The sequence below is a fragment of the Lepidochelys olivacea genome, assembly GCF_965140295.1.
Source record: "Lepidochelys olivacea isolate rLepOli2 genome assembly, chromosome: 7".
In the NCBI taxonomy this organism is placed as follows: Eukaryota; Metazoa; Chordata; order Testudines; family Cheloniidae; genus Lepidochelys; species Lepidochelys olivacea.
In genome coordinates, this window is record NC_140417.1 from 21041680 (window position 1) to 21060005 (window position 18326).

Below are 18326 nucleotides of genomic sequence, written 5' to 3' on the forward strand. Positions count from 1 at the left end.
CAAGGCATGTATGCAACGGCAGTTTTGCCCTAGATTCTATGGCACTGTTGTGGGAATTCTGCGGTGGCTACAGATAAATGTTTAAAAGGGATGTTTTTACTGAATTAAATCTAAAGGTGAATAATCCAATCAGCACCGAAGCCCCTGTCTCATTTATTGTGGCATTAAATTCATTTATTGTATGTTAGCCCCATATTTTGAGTTTCCCACATGCTGCAAATTGTGAGCTTTAAGTTTCAAAGTAACAATACATTAAGATGTCTGGGGCAGTTCACACCTCACAGCTATTGTTTCAGGCTGTCTTCAAACTCAGAAAGGCATCACTGAACCAGTTTGAACCTGCTAGAGCTGCTGGCAGGACTAACTGCCCCCCAGCCCTGCACTCCCCAGCTCTGGGAAACAGATTATGCCTGGTCACTGTGCAGATGCTTGGGCAGTGAAGGGAGAATGGGTCTCTGTGCCCACTCCCCTGTAGCAAACCCACCTCAGGGAGGCATAGTTCAGCCCTAACTATTTGAATAAAGGATTTCTCAGTTATGTTTCTCTCTTTAATACTCCAATAAGCGTACCAGCTTTACTCTGTTAATCTGTTCATTTGCTTTATGTTACCCGGACCAGCTTTTCCTCAATGGATTATTCCAGCAGCATGGTCAACTAGTGTAGTTCTCACATAGGTGCCATACCAATACAATTTCATTAGCTTCAATAGCTGATTTACACTAGTGAAAGTGACATAAGAATTGGGAACATTAATACCTTAACAACTGACATAGTCTTTTCCCCACAGAATCCACGCCATAAGCATTTAATACTTACCAGGATTGAGAATGGGACATGTACATCCCCTGTTGGTCCAGGACTCCGGATAGATACTTCTGTTACTCCGGGCAATTTTCACTTTGCCTGATTTCAGGACCTTCTTCACCTTCACTACAACTTCCGCATGGGTTCCTTTGTCATGAGCTGATAGGATTCTTGCTTTTATCACTGCCAGAAAATACACACATGGGCACAAACCAGTAATTCATTTCAAAGTAAGCAGTGGTATTTTCCTTATATGGCTAGAGGGTAGAATGTTAGGGACTGTTGGATGAGGCACAAACAATCATGTCAGGGACTCTTGGTCAGGGACATATGAGCATTCTGGTTCAATCACAGCACCCATTTAAATGAATCTGGGGAAGGAATGCTGGATTTTTTCAATTTAGACAGTTAACTAATCCCTTCCCAATTTTATCAGCTCATCTCCAATGGGTTGCTGCCAACAGCTCAAAAGTCATAGGAAACCTCTAGGGTATGTATAGTGTGATGGGGTGTCCACCCCACACAGGAGTGGAAGGGGTTAGTGGAGGCTTCATGGTCCTAGCATGCCCTGCCCCAGAGTGGAGCAATGGAGGTGAGTCCTCCAAGCAGCCTAGAGTGGCTGTTTGGGGTGCAGCCAATCAGAGAAAAGCTTCAGGGAACAATCAATCCAGGCCCAACAAGGCCATATAAGAGAATCTGCAAGGTAGAATAAGTTAATGGCTGCTGGGAGCTCAAGGAGTGAGGACTGTGTCCCTAGCAGGCTGAGGGAACTGTAGCACCTTGGACAGAGCAGCTGCTGGCAGGGACCGGGGGAGCAAGAGGGAGCTCCTGGCTGGCTGCTGGGACTGAATGCCCTGAGGTGAGGGCGAAGAAGGTGTTGGGGCTGTGAGGAAGTGGCCTAGGGAAATGTAGCAGCATTGGGAGAAGTTAAAGAGTCACAGCAGGAGGTTGCTATCTTCAGGGTCCCTGGGTCAGGACCAGGAGTAGTGGGAGGGCCTGGGTTTCCCCCCATCAGCCACTGGGGAAGTGGCCTAAATATTGAACTTTGATACATCCCAGAAGGGGGAAACACTGATGGTGACCCAGTCGAAGGGCCGAGTCATGAAGTGGACTCTCTGGTTCCTGGAGTGATGCAGATCTGCAGGCAGAGACGATGACAGGAGAGGTACCTCCGGAAGAGGGTGCACCAACTGGCAGAGCTAATCCCCAGGGTGGCCAGCAGAAGGCGCCACTGTGGTGAGTGGAACCCGTGATAATAGGAATGCCATAAAAAACAAAGAAAGTCCAGCAGCCAACAGTATGATCTTAAGCAAACTGACTCAGAGCCTGGGCAGATTTTTGTTTGGACATTGGAAGGCTTGCAATAGATTTACATAGCTACAGTCCTGAGCCTTTAAAATTCCTCCTGCCCGCTGTACAATAATTCAGTGTTAAGCAATGGAATTCACGCTGTAGGGCAGGAAATTTCCTACTGGAGTGCAGGAATGCCACATGACTAGAATTCTAAGATGATAATGATAAGCTGGAAAAAGCTACTTTGATTTGTGACCTAACAGGGTTGCCACTCCTCCTGATTTTGCAAGATCATCCAACTTTCAACAGGCTAATCCCACAAATAGGCTTTGTTTGATCACGATGTGATTATGTTGAGTCAAAATGTGGTGACTTTTGGTGGCCATGACCCTTCACAGAGTGATGACAAGACATAATTGCTTATTTGCCAGGGTGATAAATAAGGTATTGAGAAACAGACACAGCAAGTTTATCCTACAGGGCAAACTGCAAAAGGGTGGCAATCCTACTGCAAGACCTATAGAATGGGTTCTGAACCTCAGGGTGATGGGAGTAGCAGGCAGGTGTCAGGGAATCCTGACCACCCTGCCCTTCCTCTATTGCTAAATGGGAGGGAGGTGCTGTGCAGACAGAAGAGGAGCACCAGAGGAAAAAAGGAGTCCTGACATGGTCTGCTGGTCTACAGCACATACACATATAGGTGTAAGCATGTGCCTGAGTTCAAGAAGGCCATGTTGATTTGCTTGGCATTGAAGAAATCATCATTACAGGAAGTATGCTGTCCTCTGATCAGCTCTTCCCAGGACTGGGAGGTATCACTAGACAAAAAAGGAGGAAGGAAACCGATCTATGATTTCACAGGTACCAGCTAAGAAAACAGTGGAATGATCATACCATGAAGGCACATCAGCCACTTACCATATGCGTATTTCATCTGGCAGAAATCAGTGACACTTCCGAGCTCTTTCTCTTTGCACACACACTTTTCTAGTGTAGGAACCGGAGACCACAAGGGGTTGAAGAAGGGCCAGAACATGAAAGAGAAAAGCAAAGCAAATGATGTTCATTCATATACACACACACATCTATGTATAAAAATTGCTCCAATTATCTGAATAAACACAGATGGTTAAAGAAGATTTCAGAGTGAGCTCAGTTATTTGCAAAGCTGGTTCTTGTTAAACAATACAAAAATGGTTCTGAAATCTGGTCCGCATTGTGAAGTAAAAAGCGGTCTGCATCGGGTCCATTACAGAGTTCATAAACTGATGCTAACAACAGATAAATCAGAATCAGATCCAGGTGTGAATAATGTAATATAAATAATGCTGTTGTTAGATGTCATATGATAAGCAATATTAAACTTTATCAGTACTTAGATGGAAGTCCTCTAAGGAAAATCCCTGGTGCTTCAGGACATGTTGGGGATTCAACAGGAGGCACGTTTTCCTCTGAGTCAGTATAGAACCAGCGATGAACTAACTGGTGCTGTCTGTAATATGCTATGTAAAACTGAGGTTTTGACCACTTTTAGGCATTAAAGGTTCCACTATATTGTGTTGGACTAATTTCCCTCTTACTTTAGCTGAATACAATATACTTCTTTACTGCCTGTCCTGAATTGTTGCTTAGTGTGGCCATAAGGTGTTCTTAAAAGCACCTACATTCCATCCCACAGGTGGCTGCACTTCAGCCATGGATCAAATGATCCTTCTACATATAGCATCTGTAGTACTACAAAGCAATTGAAAGATTCCAAAGGGCACTATGTAAATCAATGAATAATACAAATGGGAAGCGTATTTTTCACTGAGATTTGATTTAAATTATGACTTTTTCATTTCTTGACTGCAAAGCCAGAGTTGGATAGTTCAACCTGCACTGGAAAATACAAATAACCAGCACAGTTCAGATCTCTCCTTGAACTCATCCTGGAGTGTCCTGACAAATAATCAGAGCTGGGGGCAAAGAAGTCTCAGACCCATTCATGGGATGCTCACATTTGCCTCCACATTTGAATAACTTATGATGCCACCATTATTCTTTTACATCTCCAATATGCAGGAGCAGTTTTGATAGGATATGAGAGGAAATGGTGCAGGGAATAGTCCTACAAAGATGCAAAGGATCAGACTGGACAGCTATATGTGGGCCAGCTATATTGTGGCTTTAAGTTTCTGAAGGGTGCCGTAGGGCTGCAGAGCAGGCTGATGCAGCAGCCTCGTTCTTCCCTTCCTTCACCCTCTCCTGAGCTGCTGTCCTGTGTATTGTCTTGTGTTAGACTGTAAACTCTCTGGGACAGAGAACCTATCTTAGCTATCTTTTTACTCTCTTCACTCAAGCAGTTAAAGAGGAGGGAAGACTTATATTTTATAGGCAGTCCTTTGTTTATGTTGTGATTTTTAATTTATGGGATAGACACCCAGAACACTAGATGGACACCTTCATTTTAGAAATGTGAAGAAACAAATCATAAATAAAATAAATATATGCATTTGTTCAAAAGCCGTGCCTATTTCTAGCACTCTATAAGAATTATTTATTTATTTAATAAACACTGAGCGATGGATTTTATAACGCTAAACATACCTGGATGTCTCAATGCAGAAAATCCCTGCTCATGATCATTCCATTTCCACTCATCGCTTTCATTGGCCGGCATTTGTAGGAGGTCAGGGATTCGCCCACCCATGGGGATGTTGAAAAATGGCTCATTTTCATAACTGGAGGAGATAAACATAGAAGAAAAATCTCATGTTAGGATTTCTGATGTTTAGCAGGGAGGAAGCTACTACCACATGGCAGCAGCATTCAGGGCCAGAAAGGAACATGGCCTCAGAGGCCATGATGAGCAAACTTAATCACACATCTAGTCTTGAATGCAAATAAGAGCAAAACCGTACCTCACTGCCCTATAGAGAGACTACAATATCTGGGCTTATACTTCAACTTCACTGACTCACACTGTGAAACACTTCACTAATGGTCCTTGGGACTGAATTCCTGCAGTTATCTGTCGAAAATGACGAGCACTGGAAGCATCTGTGCAGGCTTCCTCACACCACCAGTGATCTAAAAGGACTACCACTATGGATGGAAGAGTACTTCAGTCTCTGTGGGCCATTCAGGCTTGGCCTTTGCTGAGTCTGTCACCAATTAGTCACGTGTGTGTCTGTGTTTTATGTGATGAGAACATTTGCACACTAGGAATTGGAGTGAGACTCTCCAACTTGTTTCACCTAGGCCACAGAGCACAGCAAGCTCTTCAGATGCTTTCATTTACTTTTTCTAAAGCAAACAGTAGTTTCATGGACACAAGCAGGGTCATGGAGTTACCTATCATAACTAGAAAAGACCTTTGCTTCAGAACTGCCTTTAAAGAGTATTATGGATGTACTTACATGGAAGCAGTCAAATGGCATCTGAATGACCCAGTGCTGCAATCCACTCAAATTCAGGTGGATGCAGAGAACTGTCTTGTTTCCCCTATTACCTCCCCCCACTTCCTTGAATTTATGCCATCTGTGCAGGATTCCAAGTGTTAATCAGAGTTTCATATTAAAGGCCCAAAAGTGAGCCAAAGGATTATCTCCCCATAAAAGAGGCCTTGTTTACCCATTGAAACAGTTTCCAGTGTGGGGGTCGCAGTCTCTGGCACAGTCACAAGGATGACAGCCATTTTCTCCAAGGCCCCAGTATCCCATAAGGCATCTGTCACAGTTCGGGCCTGCCACGCCTGGCTTGCAGTAACAGAACCCCGTCTTTGGGTGGCACCGCCAGCTTCTGCTGAAGGTTGCATTGGCCGATCCCATAGGTTGACAGGAGCAAGCTAACAAGACATAAGAAGTGATTGAGATGATATCCCAAGGGTCAGCAATTTAGGTGATGTTTCTGCAAGGCTGATAACCTCCATGGGTCCCACTCATTCCCAACAGCCAGTCTTCTTACATCAGCACTGAGAAGCATTGTATTCTCAGGCAGCCTTGGTTCAAAATGGAAATGTAATTTTTAAGCATTGGTGGGGTGTTGTCTCATTCAGCATAACAATGGATTCAAAATAAAACCCGAACTGCTAAATGCTCACCTGAGACCGATTCATGTGCCAGCACCATTTCCTGTGGCCCAAATCCTTCCCCCTGCACCAATCTCAAATAAAGAGTGTTATACTGATATGCAGTAGCCTGTGTTACTGGTGTGGACTCACTCTGCAAGTAGGTGGGAGGGGCAGGCAAGTGAATTTATAAAACACCTGACTGGGCTACCATGTCTGGGGCCCCAAGGTGCATACGTCGCCAGAGTGGGCTTCCCATTATGCCCATCTGTGAACTTGCCTTTTGGATGGTATGTGGCTGTAGGCTGTGGGTTGGAAGGATTTGCCCCGTGTGGGGCTATACAATAAAATAATATAAATCAGTCATAGTCTTCTGTGTACGCACAAAGACCTCTCAGGTGCCCGCTGTGCTGCACACTTGCACCACAAGGGTCAGCAGCCAGGCTGTTTAGCGCTAAGAGCACTTGGTTGCAGCATGAGGGATATGTTTACAACAGTGGGCAGCCGTATAATAGTGCCCAAACATTTAGAGAGTGAGAGGGAGAATATTCACAAGAGAGAGAGAGGATTTGCTAGTGTGATATACGAGAGGATGTGCCAAGCAAGGAGATGAAAACAAGGAGGAAATAATTTTGGCTGAAGATCGGGATAAACAGGCTCCCCAGGCTAGTGTTGGAATTCCTACTGCTAGGTATATTTTAAACTAAACTGGACAAAACACTAGTAAAAGTACAACATGAAAAGCAATTCTGCACTGGCCGAGGGAGACAGACCAGACAACCGGATAGGCCCTTTCCAGCTCTAGATTTGAGGAGTCCATGATTCTGCTTTAGTGAGAGCTGTAGGGCCGTAGGTTCTCTTCCCAATGTGAACTTGAAGTTTGCATGCACACATCAATGGATACATTACAAGAGGGAGGGGGAGAGAGAGAGATCTCCAAACCCATTGTGTATATTTCAGTTATGACCATTATCTGCTGAGTGCAGCGAGAGAGGGGACAGAAGAGCCAGGTGCGGCTCTCTGATTCTGGTGCCATTTCAACACCAGCCCTGGCATACATCAGAATAGTCTGGAGGCTGCTGTAAAGTAGAGCAGCTGGCTATGGCCTCCAGGGGCTACTATGCCAGCTAAGACAATTTGGAGCTCAGTGGTGTTCTGGCCATGCCCCTAACAAAGTCTCCATGCCAGGGGCTTTGGGGAGTGGGTGAGGCCAGAGCTGACTGTGCATTAGCTGGGACACCTCTCCACCAGGGGAACTCTCAACTGGGGAGATCTGGCAGACTGCCAGCCCCTTTGTTCTGTCAGGGCAGCTCTACCAGGCTAGATCACAAGAGAGGATCTGGCCCGCTGACATCTGATGTTTGAATAGGTTTGGACAAATGGAGACTTGAGCTGAATCTTCACCCCAAACTCAGGTCCGGCTCATATTTTAGCTCCCTCTCGTTTTTGAACATTGTGACACCTCTTGATTTCTGCTGGCACCAAAGCCTGAAGTGCCAAGATGTCACAATTTCATCCACCTGCAAGAAGGAAGAAACAAAAATCTTGGGGATAAGACCTGCCCTAACAGGGATTTCCAGTCAGATGTTGGACACCCAAGATGTTTGGTTTAGGGGCCAGCCTTTTGGACGATTATCTTTATTCCAGTGCTTTTGAAGTTTGCCTATCACTACTGCTGATCAAACAACTTTTCTTCCTGAGCTCACAGATAAGAGACCAAATGAACACACTGGTTCCACACGTCCCTGTCCAAGAAGGGAGCTCTATGAAGAAGGATAATGGCAGTGATGGTGGATTTACTTTCATGCGCATCATCATGTTTGTTCTTTAGAAAGGAAAAATCTCTTTTGGGAATACTAATAAGAGAAAAAGCAGTGCCCAGCAGTTTGAGTAATGGGCATTTTTCTTGTGATCTTCCATTAGATATTATATTTTCACCCTGTCCTAGCTGTGTTCTTCGTGCCAATATTTTTAATAATATTATTATACTGTGCTGCAGAAGGATCCTATTCAGTTGTTTTCAAGGGAACATTAGCACAATAGCCTAAAAACAGAAAATAAGCATACTATAATGAGCAATTTATTCCACACAATGAGCTTGTTGGCTAGTGGCACGGTAGCATCAGGCTCTACTGCTGCCGTCACACAGGAGTCTTGATCCTGAGAGCAATCTGAGGGTTGTTGTTCACCAGGATTTGAAAATCAGGTGTAACATCACAGGGCACGTTTGCACCAACGTTTCAAAAGTTGCTTCTGATTTTTGGTGCTCAGCTTGAGACAATGTGGCCCTGATTTTCAGAAGTGCTGAACACCACTCCAAAAATGGAGGTATCTAATATTAGTTGACATTTTTGAAAATGTTGTCCTTGGTCTTTGGACATGGGAAATGGGTGCTTTCCTCATTAGAGATAGGTCTGAGACAAAAAAAATCCAAACTTTGCCACAGTCTGGGTTTGTCTGAATCCTTGTTCTTGATTTCCCCTACTATGTCATTAGGATCCAGCTTTCCCAAAGTTCACTGGTATTTGGATTGAGAGTTTTAGTTTGGATCTATCTCTGTTCTTTACAGATTGTTCGGTCTCATCTCTTGTCTTTCCAGGTTTCTGTATCTGGAGCCAGATCCTCAGCTGGTGTAAATCAGTGTCACTCCAATGAAGCTATGCTAGCTTACTCTAGCTGAGGACAGGATGTCAGATAGGTGGAGAATGTGAATTTCACCATCCCAGCCAAAGGGAAAGTGCTCCAGTGGGCCGTGATTTATAGCAGAGGCCAAGGAGGGAGGTAGAGAAAAAAGTGCATGTATTTAGTTCAGGGATATAACTAAGGAAAGTTGATGGTCCAAAAATGAAAAGCAGGCATTGCTTCCAGTTAGAAGCTTTGGCAGCTCTTGACTGGTCATAAAGCAAAACTGAACAAATAAATGCATGACACTTTCAGATGAGTTACACAAGTGGCTCACAAATGCTTCCCTCAGTCTGTGTTTATTTAGCATATCAACTCGGGTGTGTGCATTGTCTGGCTTTTAGAGTATTATGACCAAACTCACAATTCTGAGGCTAAGGTAACTCCCAAAATATGAATCTGAATGTCACATGCTGAAGGGCAGCTGTTGATGACCAGGTTTTATCTGTCAAATAACATAACAGGTTTGATGATAAACCTCACAATTGAAGAGTCATAAGTAAGTTCTTACAAACTGAGTTTTTTGTATTTCCCAGTGTTTGTAACTAAAATGTCTTTCTCTGCTGATTTTTGCTCTTTTCCCTTTGGCAAACCCGAGTTTTCTCTCCATCCACCTCTTTCTAATGAAACACAAACCAACATGACAATGGATGGTTTACCTCCTTTTTGTCAAAGGATGTTAGGGACAGTGGACAGACAATTCTGGCACAGAGCTGGCTAGTTTATTTGTAGGGCCCTACCAAATACACAGCCTTGAAAAACGCATCACAGACCGTGTAATCTGGTCTTTTCTGTGCTTTTACCCTATGCTATACAGATTTCACAAGGGAGACCGTTTCTCAAATTGGGGATCCTGACCCAAAAGGGAGTTGCAGGGAGGTTTCTAGGTTATTTTGGGGGGGCGGGGTCACGGTATTGCCACCCTGCTCCCGGCCAGCAGCCGCCGCTCTCCAGCTGCCCGGCTCCGAAGGCAGCGCCGCCGCCAGCAGCAGCGCAGAAGTAGGTGTATCAGTACAGCAACCCCCCTCCCCACAATAACCTTGTGACCCCCCCATAACTCCTTTTTGGGTCAAAATCTCCCTGCAATTACAACACTGTGAAATCTGAGATTTACATAGCTGAAACCATGAACTTTCTGATTTTTAAAATCCTATGACCATGAAATTGACCAAAATGGACCATGAGTTTGGTAGGGCCCTGTTTATTTGGGTTCTGCCCTTTACAGCAGCAAAATATTTACACTACAAAATATTACATGGTTGTATCTTAGAGGTGGCTGTTGTTGGTCACTGAAGTATCCCACATGTCCACTTGGATTTTTATTGGCAGCTGCAGTTATAAGATTTTTGCCAGGATGCTGTTGACAGAGAGGGAACCAAGGAATGAAAGCAGTCATAAAGCAGATAAATATTTGTCTGCTCTCAGCACAGATGTCTCCAGCTGTATCTTAATTAGATACAGATGTTAACTATAATATTAGTTGCAACAATGTGGTTCCAACCAACATGAATATAGCAGGCATGTAGTACTCCAATGAATTCATACGTAAGAGACTCTCAGGGTATGTCGACACTGCTATTAAAAACCCACGGTTGGCCCATGCCAGCTGACTTGGGTTCATGGAGCGTGGGCTATAAGGGAATGCTTAATTGCAGTGCTAGATGCTTAAGCTTGAACCCTGGCTCTAAGACTCTGCAAGGTGGAAGGGTCCCAGGGCTTGAGCTGCAGTCTGAGCTGGATCGTCTACACCACAGTTAAACAGCCCCTTAGCCTGAGCCCTGTGAACCTGAGTCAGCTGGCACGGGCCAGCTGCAGGTTTCTGGTTGCAGTGTAGACATACCGACAAAGATAACTAACCTTTCATTTCTGTCAAAACTACGGTGCAAAACACAGTTAACAGCAGATTCAATCTTTTCCAAATTTCAAAACAAAATCTTTGGAATCTGGAATATAATCCCAACCAAATTCGAACAATTTTTAAAGCGGGTCAAATGTGGGGCCAAAACCACTCAACAATGTCCCGTAAATCAAGGAAATTAGATACACTACAGGCTGTGCGGGTGTGGTCACCATCTGTGTGGCCGACTGAGATATTGACTCTAACAAAAATGTGATTAATCCCAAATATTACAACTGGGAGGTTCACAGATCTGTCTAGAGGGGAAAGAAGGGAAGGGAAGGGACAGCTTTATCGATGGGGTGCGTGTGTGCATGCGCACATTTTAATTTTCAAGCTGATTGCTAGAGTAAAAAGCCCATTTCCCTGAAGACTTTGGCCTGACGGTCCTACATACTTGCTTTTTTTTCCCCCTTGGATAAGCAAAGGGTGAATACAAAAGATGGTGTCAGTTCAGAAGTATCCTTTAAGCCTCCAAATAAGCCACAGGAAAGAGCCAAGGATACAGCAGCTTTTCTGACCACTGGCTGGGAAACGATTCGGCTTCACGAGGCTTCTGACTCAAAGCTCCCATACAAGCCTATATCCAAACTGTTTAATCCTGTGTTGTCACCCGCAATAACAAGCAGGTGTGTGCTGGGCTCTGTGGCTCTTTTCATGTCCTTTTCTTTCTTTCTTTTTTTTTTTTTTAATCTAAGCAGTGTCAAAACAAGGTTCTGTGCATGACCTGGCTCCCATTCATCCCCAGCTGCCAGGAACAGCAGAAGCAAAGAGGTCAGAGACAGGCGATCTCTCCAGATGAAAAGGAATGGCAGAATCATATTTACATGTTAAATCTCAGCTGGGATTTTTTTTTTTTTTAAAGCAAATGTCTTTTCAGTCTTGTAAATGGAGAAGTCAGGGAAGGGGGATCTGGATAGCAGCAGTGCAGCCAGTTGTTATACAACCCTTTTCCCCCCCTAGCAGTGATTAAGAAAGAATGCTGCCGATTATTATGACTAATGCCTAAAGATTCCTTCTGGGCCTTAGCAGAGTCCTGCTAACTTTTTGGGGGCTGTCATAGCTTAACCGAGACTTTGCTCTGGATGGAAGAGCACTCTCTTAAAGCATGATTTCTCAAAAGGCTTAACACAGCGTTTCATTCATCTTTTTCATCATCTTTTAGTTCCCAGGTCAGTGTCTACTGTAAATACTGGGTGAGTTTTAATCCCCTGTATTTCTTCTCCCTTCCACACCAATGTGAAGCCAAGAACCACGTTGCTCACCCCGAAAGCATCCGTGCAGTCTGCCGTGACCAATTCATTATGGCTCTCTTCATCATTTTCCGAAAACATTTAGTTATTTAATGTTGTGACTCTGGTACTATTCGGAGGGTTTTCTCAGCCAACGTGAGTGGATGTGTAGGAGGTGGCATGCCCAATCCTTCACAAAGCTATTCACCCAGATTTGGTAGTTCTTCAGGTCGTGATCAGCAGGCTGAGATGTGAGAGAAATGCACCTCCATGGGTTAAAGTTCACTATGGGATAAATCTTCAACCCTGTGCCAAGCTTCCGTAAATGCCCTTGCATTGGGGGGACCCTGTGGGGTGAATCTTTCCCCGCACCAAACCTACTGTTGCTTCACCCAGTGCAATGCTTCTCCTCCCCACAACTGTTGCATCGGCGGAGTATGGGGGCTCTATCTCCATTAGTGCCTTCACAGGTAGTGTCACTGGTCAAGCTAAACAGTGATAGCAGAAGAGTGGGAGATTTCCTGAAAATTACCTGTGTAGATGCAGCATTTTACACCCACACCGACCCACACCCCTCACTGGGAAATTTGTGGAGCTCAGCTCTTAGCTTCAAAAAGCTGCCCATTTAGATAACCAACTGAATGTCTTTGTAGGAATTCTCCACTTCACCTTTAAATAAGATAGGAAAGGGCATAGACTAATACCCAGTGAAAATACGTCTCTCTGAACAGGCTCTGAAGACTGAATGTTTCTCCCTGCTCCACACAAATACAACCACAGTTCACAAATCAGCCATGAAAGCTAAGGGGGTTCTCTAGAGAGGAAAGTGCCTACCTGTTCCTTAGGTCAGGAGCCAGCAAACAGTTAAGCACTGTGTGTGACTTTAAGTGTGTGAGTGATCCCTTTGACTTCAGTCCCACATGCTTAAAGTCATGCATATGTGCATAAGTGCTATGCAGAATTGGAGTCTTAATGCAGAAGTTATACATGATGGGAACAGTTGCAGGGAGCCTTCTATTGGCATTAACCATCTTGCTGGGAAAAACGCTATTACTTAAAATGCTGCCACCACAGGACTAGCTCTGTTTGAACAGGGTATATTTCTGCTTGTGTGACTGCATCCTTCCGAAATGTTTTCCTGTTCGTTTTGCAGAACATTGGCAAGATGTGCTGAGAAGGTGGTACCCAGACCGGACAAAAGAGTTGTAGGTAGGCTCAGGGTCTGATTTCCCCCCGGGCAGCCTGTTCTAGGGTTTCCTCACAGATAGGCTGTATTTTTAAATAATGTTTTCTCTTCTCTGTTACTCTTTAATGTTCCTAGCCTTAATGATTATCTCATATTACACACAGTGCTGGTTACTACACTGTCACCTTGCTGTCAAATAAAAGAGCTTGTACATTGATTCTTTCAGGTGCCATAAGACTTGAAATCTAATCTACTGGAACAAGAATTTATTCTCATTACAAATCTTTGCATACGGCAAGTCCTCTCAGAGCAGAAACAAACCAGCAGAAAAATCCCTAGAAATCTGGGCATCATCAAACACAATTGGGAAGACAGCCAAGGAAGCCCTGCCTCCTCCCCTGATCAATGAGCTTTGTCGCAAGGTTAAGAAATCAAAAAGAAAGAATTGGGGGGAGACAGAGCTGGCTCTAAGATCCAATGAAAGGTGAATACAAAGGATCAGAAACATAGGGCATGTTGTGCCCGGAATGATCAAGCGCTATCGCAGGCCAGCTGGTCCCAGCAAGAAGTGCATGTGTAACCCAAATGTCTAGAGAAACCTTGATCAGGGCTGTCAAAGGGGCAGGAGAACTTCAGAAGCAATGGCTGACAATGGGAACGAACATAGGTGACAAAGGAGGCAGTTCTTCTGTGTTGACGACTGCGTGGACAGGGCTGGGGGAGGAATCATGATTGCATAGGGGAGAGAACAAGCTTCATCCAGAGGCAGAGAAAGGGAAGTATCCAAGGGGAGGGAGAGATGAATGAAATGACGGATTGTTACAAACAGAAACCTTCCTGGGGAATACTAGATGGGATCAAAGGTGTCAGATGTGGGTGAGAGCTCAGAGGCTCAAACTCCCTACCCATCCCCTACAGCCAATATTATTCATGTTTGTCTGTGGAGAGAATGCAAAATCAACCTGTGGCTCCTTGGAGCCTCACAGCAGTTAGAACATACACCCATGGACGCTGTAGGCCCCTTTTGGGTGAGATACAGATAAACCCAACTAAATAAAATGTGTGCCTCGCTAGCATAGGAGCATTTTAAATGCAAACGCAACCAGAATAAAACTTTCCCTAAAAATAGAATGGCTTCAGATAATAATTTTTTTTTTTTTATATCAGACCATTCCACAATCCCACACCAAAATCAGACTTTGGTGCCAGAGTCAGGAGGAAAGTGTCCTTGACCAGGAAACCAGAGCTCGCAAACAAGGGTCGGAGGAAAGGATAATGTATTTATGATGTATTTCCACAGATACCTGTAGATACTTTTAATGGGCTGCATGTCTCAGCTCACTCTGTAAAGTGTAGACCTAAACAACTTTCACCATTCATTTGCACTGTAGTATATTGGACTTACGTTTGCAGACCTCTGGGGAAGACATAGGTTTTCCCCTATCTCTGTAAAATCCTGGTTTGCACCTTTGACATCGATGTCCCTCCGTGTTGTGTTTGCAGTTGTCACATACTCCACCGCTGTGTTTCCCAGATGCCAGCCAAACACTCAGGTTGAAGTGACAGCTATCAGCATGGTTGTGACAGCGGCACTCTGTTAGGGAGCAGGGAAATGCATTTCTCACTCATGTTTATAAAGCACAGAGCCTACAGTATCACTTATGTGACAGTTTCATTGAAATGAACTTAGGACCAAATTAATTTATGCCAAACATTTTTCTTTTGCCTGCCTTCCTGGGTTTACATTAAAAACAGAAATGTCAAAGCAGAATGAAACTCCTAGTAAATCCCAAGAAAGACTGACAGTCAGGTGAAAAAGCCAATTGTCACGAACTGTATACCTTATCTAAGTATCTAAATTTAATTACAGGTGGGCCTGGACCAAAACCCCACGTCTGAACACTGCCTAACTTTGGGAAAGCTAAGATCCAAATCTAGATCTAAACTATGCGTCTTGGACCATCTTTTCTTTTCGTGTTGTCCTGTTTATTTCCACCTGTAGAACTGAGCCCTTTGGGCCATAACAGATCTATCATTACTACAGCGAGTTGAAAAATTCCTGTCAAAACTGGTTTTGGACAGAAAATTGGGTTTTCAACTAAATTATTTTTAAAGTGTCTGTTTTTGTCAAAAAACCAAATGCCTGAAAACAGAAATATTTTGGCCCAACCCCCAGAATTCAGATTCAGATATGCTGCCGCAGTGCCTTATGAAATTTGTAGTTCAGTTGGCTCATCTCCCCATTCTCTATGGCTGGGTTCCTCAGCTGGACTTCATCTTCCATGATGCACCATAGCTGTACGACTCCCAGGATACACCACTTCTCCTCAGCAAGAGGGGAAACCATGAGGCACCATGGAGAGGCAGTCCAACCAGGCAGCCCTCCTGTAGAGAAGAAAGGGAACATGAGACAACTGAATGACAACTCACATGAGGCACTGTGACAGCATTTTAGAATAAAAATATTTCAATATTTGGTTGAAACATTTTGTTTTTTGGCCAAAATATTTCAGTTTTTGACTGAAAGATTTCAGATTTTGATTCACCTTGGAGACTAACCAATTTATTTGAGCATAAGCTTTCGTGAGCTACAGCTCACTTCATCAGATGCATACTGTAGTCACAAAAGCTTATGCTCAAATAAATTGGTTAGTCTCTAAGGTGCCACAAGTACTCCTTTTCTTTTTGCGAATACAGACTAACACGGCTATTACTCTGAAACCAGATTTTGATTTTTCGCCATATTGTCAAAATTTTCCGCAGAACCTCCCCTGTGTTCCAACCAGCTCTAGCCACTCATAATTTTGCTTTTGCAACGCAAATATAACAAAAAGATAAAGACTTTTCAGGATTGTTTCAATGTCCTGCAATTCTAGCTTGAAGCATGCAAGCTGATTGTACTAAAATTAATATATGTTATAGTAAACCTGTAGCCCTCATTAGTAAACTTGAAAGTCCACTTTATTTTCCGAGATTGATCAGCTATGACTCTGTCTGTTCTGCTCCAGTTAGAATCCCCCACATTAAAACACTGTTGGCTTTTTTCCCATCCAGTTTAGACTGTAAACTGTTTGGGGCAGCAATGCTATACTTTGTGTTTTGTAAAGTATGCACACCTTTAGTGCTAGAGGAGGAAAAAATAGAGATGGACAGATTTGATCCAGAGTTGGACTTCACTCCAAGGTTCTGGGGTGTTTGGATCCAGGGTTTTGGATGAGTCCACCATATAGACATCAAACCTCCCTAAGTCTCGGAGTGCTCAGAACTGGGGTGTTGTTTCAGACCACTGTATAAACAAATTTAGATCCAGATCCAAGTTTGGATTCTGATTCTCACCACACAATGCCCTCGTTTGTTTGGGCTGGGGAAGGGGAGGGGCTGGAGGTTGGTTGAAATCCATTTCTAGTTATTAATAAATACATAATGTAATTATATCTCATATTAAATATAGACTTGGAACCAACTCAAATCAAAACATTCCTGAAACCTTGTTCCCATGCACATGCCAAGGACAGAGATCACTGAACATTTCTTTTCCCCCCATTAAACTTATCCCCTTAAGCTTTCTTAGCCTACTGCAGCTCTGTAGACACTCATGCTTGGGAATGGTGAAATGAATGAGGGAATGTTTCTCTTTGAAGAGCAGAGTTCTGCCTTGTATGTTCTATATTGCAATAGATCAAATAGACCAGCTACATTAAAAAAATACATTGATTGAAAGGATTTTCTAGCAGTTACCTAGCAATTCATTCCCCATCTGCTGCAAGAGCACCATAAATCCAAACTGGGTGAATTGTCTATTATAGAGCCTTGCCTACTTGGACGGTGATTTATTGCCCTGACACATTAAGGCCCCCCCCCGACCCACTCCCCCCGCCACTTACTTCTGCATTCATTTGGTGCCCCAGTTTTTCCATCTCCTGGCTTCCAAGGCTGGTCATTATATAATGGTGCACACCTCTCACAGTGGTTCCCTGCTGTGTTGTGTCTGCACACACATGTCCCATGGACCTGTCAGGGAAGGAGAATACATTCAAGCAGCTGAAAGAATTAACAGGACAGAGCACAGCACAGCCTCTGAGCGAGGAGGATTTCTCCTGCACAGTTCCCCAGCACTCTCACAACGCCAACACCGTCCATCTAGAATTTCTATACATTCAGCTTTATTGCCTCATGAAGTCTCTAATAATGTGGGTTCATTCTCTGCCCTCCCGTAACTCTGGGGTCAGATTCTGAATGGGTGATGAGGTGTGCCAGGCATTTGATGCCCCCTGCTGGAATAATAATACCTGGCTCTTATATGGAGCTTTTCACCATAGATCTCCAAGTGCTTTACAAAGGAGGTCAGTCAGTATTATTATCCTCATTTTACCCATGGGGAAACCGAGGCACATAGTAGGTTGGTGACTTGCCCAAGACCACCAGCAGAACCAAGAACAGAACCCAGATCTCCTGGATCCCAGTGCAGTGCACTAGCCACTAGGTCACACTACTCAGGGTGTAGGAGGTAAGGTAAAAAAGGGTGGGATGCTTCCTCCAGGAGGGCAGTCCTGCGCGAAGCAGGGACAGGGGAGGAAGGATCTCCCCTGTCTTAATCCAAAAGCACAGCCTGGTCAGAGGCCTAACTCTGACTGCTTATTTTGATTGAACCAGTGAATGATTGAAGCCCTGCTGCCTTGGCACACCCTGCCCACCTTTTGGGTGAAAAGAGCAGTGAGTTTAGACCTCCAAGAGCTCCTAGAGCTTGCTTCCACCCAGGATCAGCTGCTGGTGGAACCAACAATAATTGGTCCAGCAGCAGCTAGAAGGGGTGGAAGCAGGCAGAAGCCAATCAGAGCCCAGCAGGCAAGGTAAAAAGGACTGGGTGCTTCCTCTAGGTGAGGGAATTCTGGGTGAAGCTGGGATGGGAATGTGGGGAAGGAAGGTTCTCCACTGTCTTAATCCAAATGCCCAGCTTGGTCAGGGGCCTAACTTTGACTGCATCTTTTAGTGTAGCCAGGAAAATATTGTTTTGTTTTAAAGGGTTGAATTTAAAGCCCCGAGTTGGATATCAGTGGAGTGCTGTAAAATTAAAAGGAGCTCTGCTTTGCAAGTTGCTCTGCTAGTTCAAGTGAACCTGTGCCAATGGCAACAAAGCTCTCCTTCTGGGTACCCAGTTAGCAAAGTCATTACAAGGCTAAC

At 44.2% G+C, this 18326-nt stretch overlaps 1 protein-coding gene across 3 annotated transcripts in view; it reads right to left on the bottom strand.

Moving 5' to 3' along the window:
* The window catches only part of LOC311524425 (netrin-4-like), a 66241-nt gene that overhangs the window by 11361 nt on the left and 36554 nt on the right, over positions 1-18326 (bottom strand). For all 3 annotated transcript variants that reach the window (XM_084635506.1, XM_084635505.1, XM_084635507.1), the window contains 6 exons: positions 17030-17156; positions 14551-14739; positions 5713-5926; positions 4687-4820; positions 3016-3084; positions 817-987 (listed from right to left, as the gene is read on the bottom strand). In XM_084635506.1, coding sequence (XP_084491632.1) covers positions 817-987; positions 3016-3084; positions 4687-4820; positions 5713-5926; positions 14551-14739; positions 17030-17156 — 904 coding nt within the window. The remainder of the gene's footprint in view (positions 1-816; positions 988-3015; positions 3085-4686; positions 4821-5712; positions 5927-14550; positions 14740-17029; positions 17157-18326) is intronic.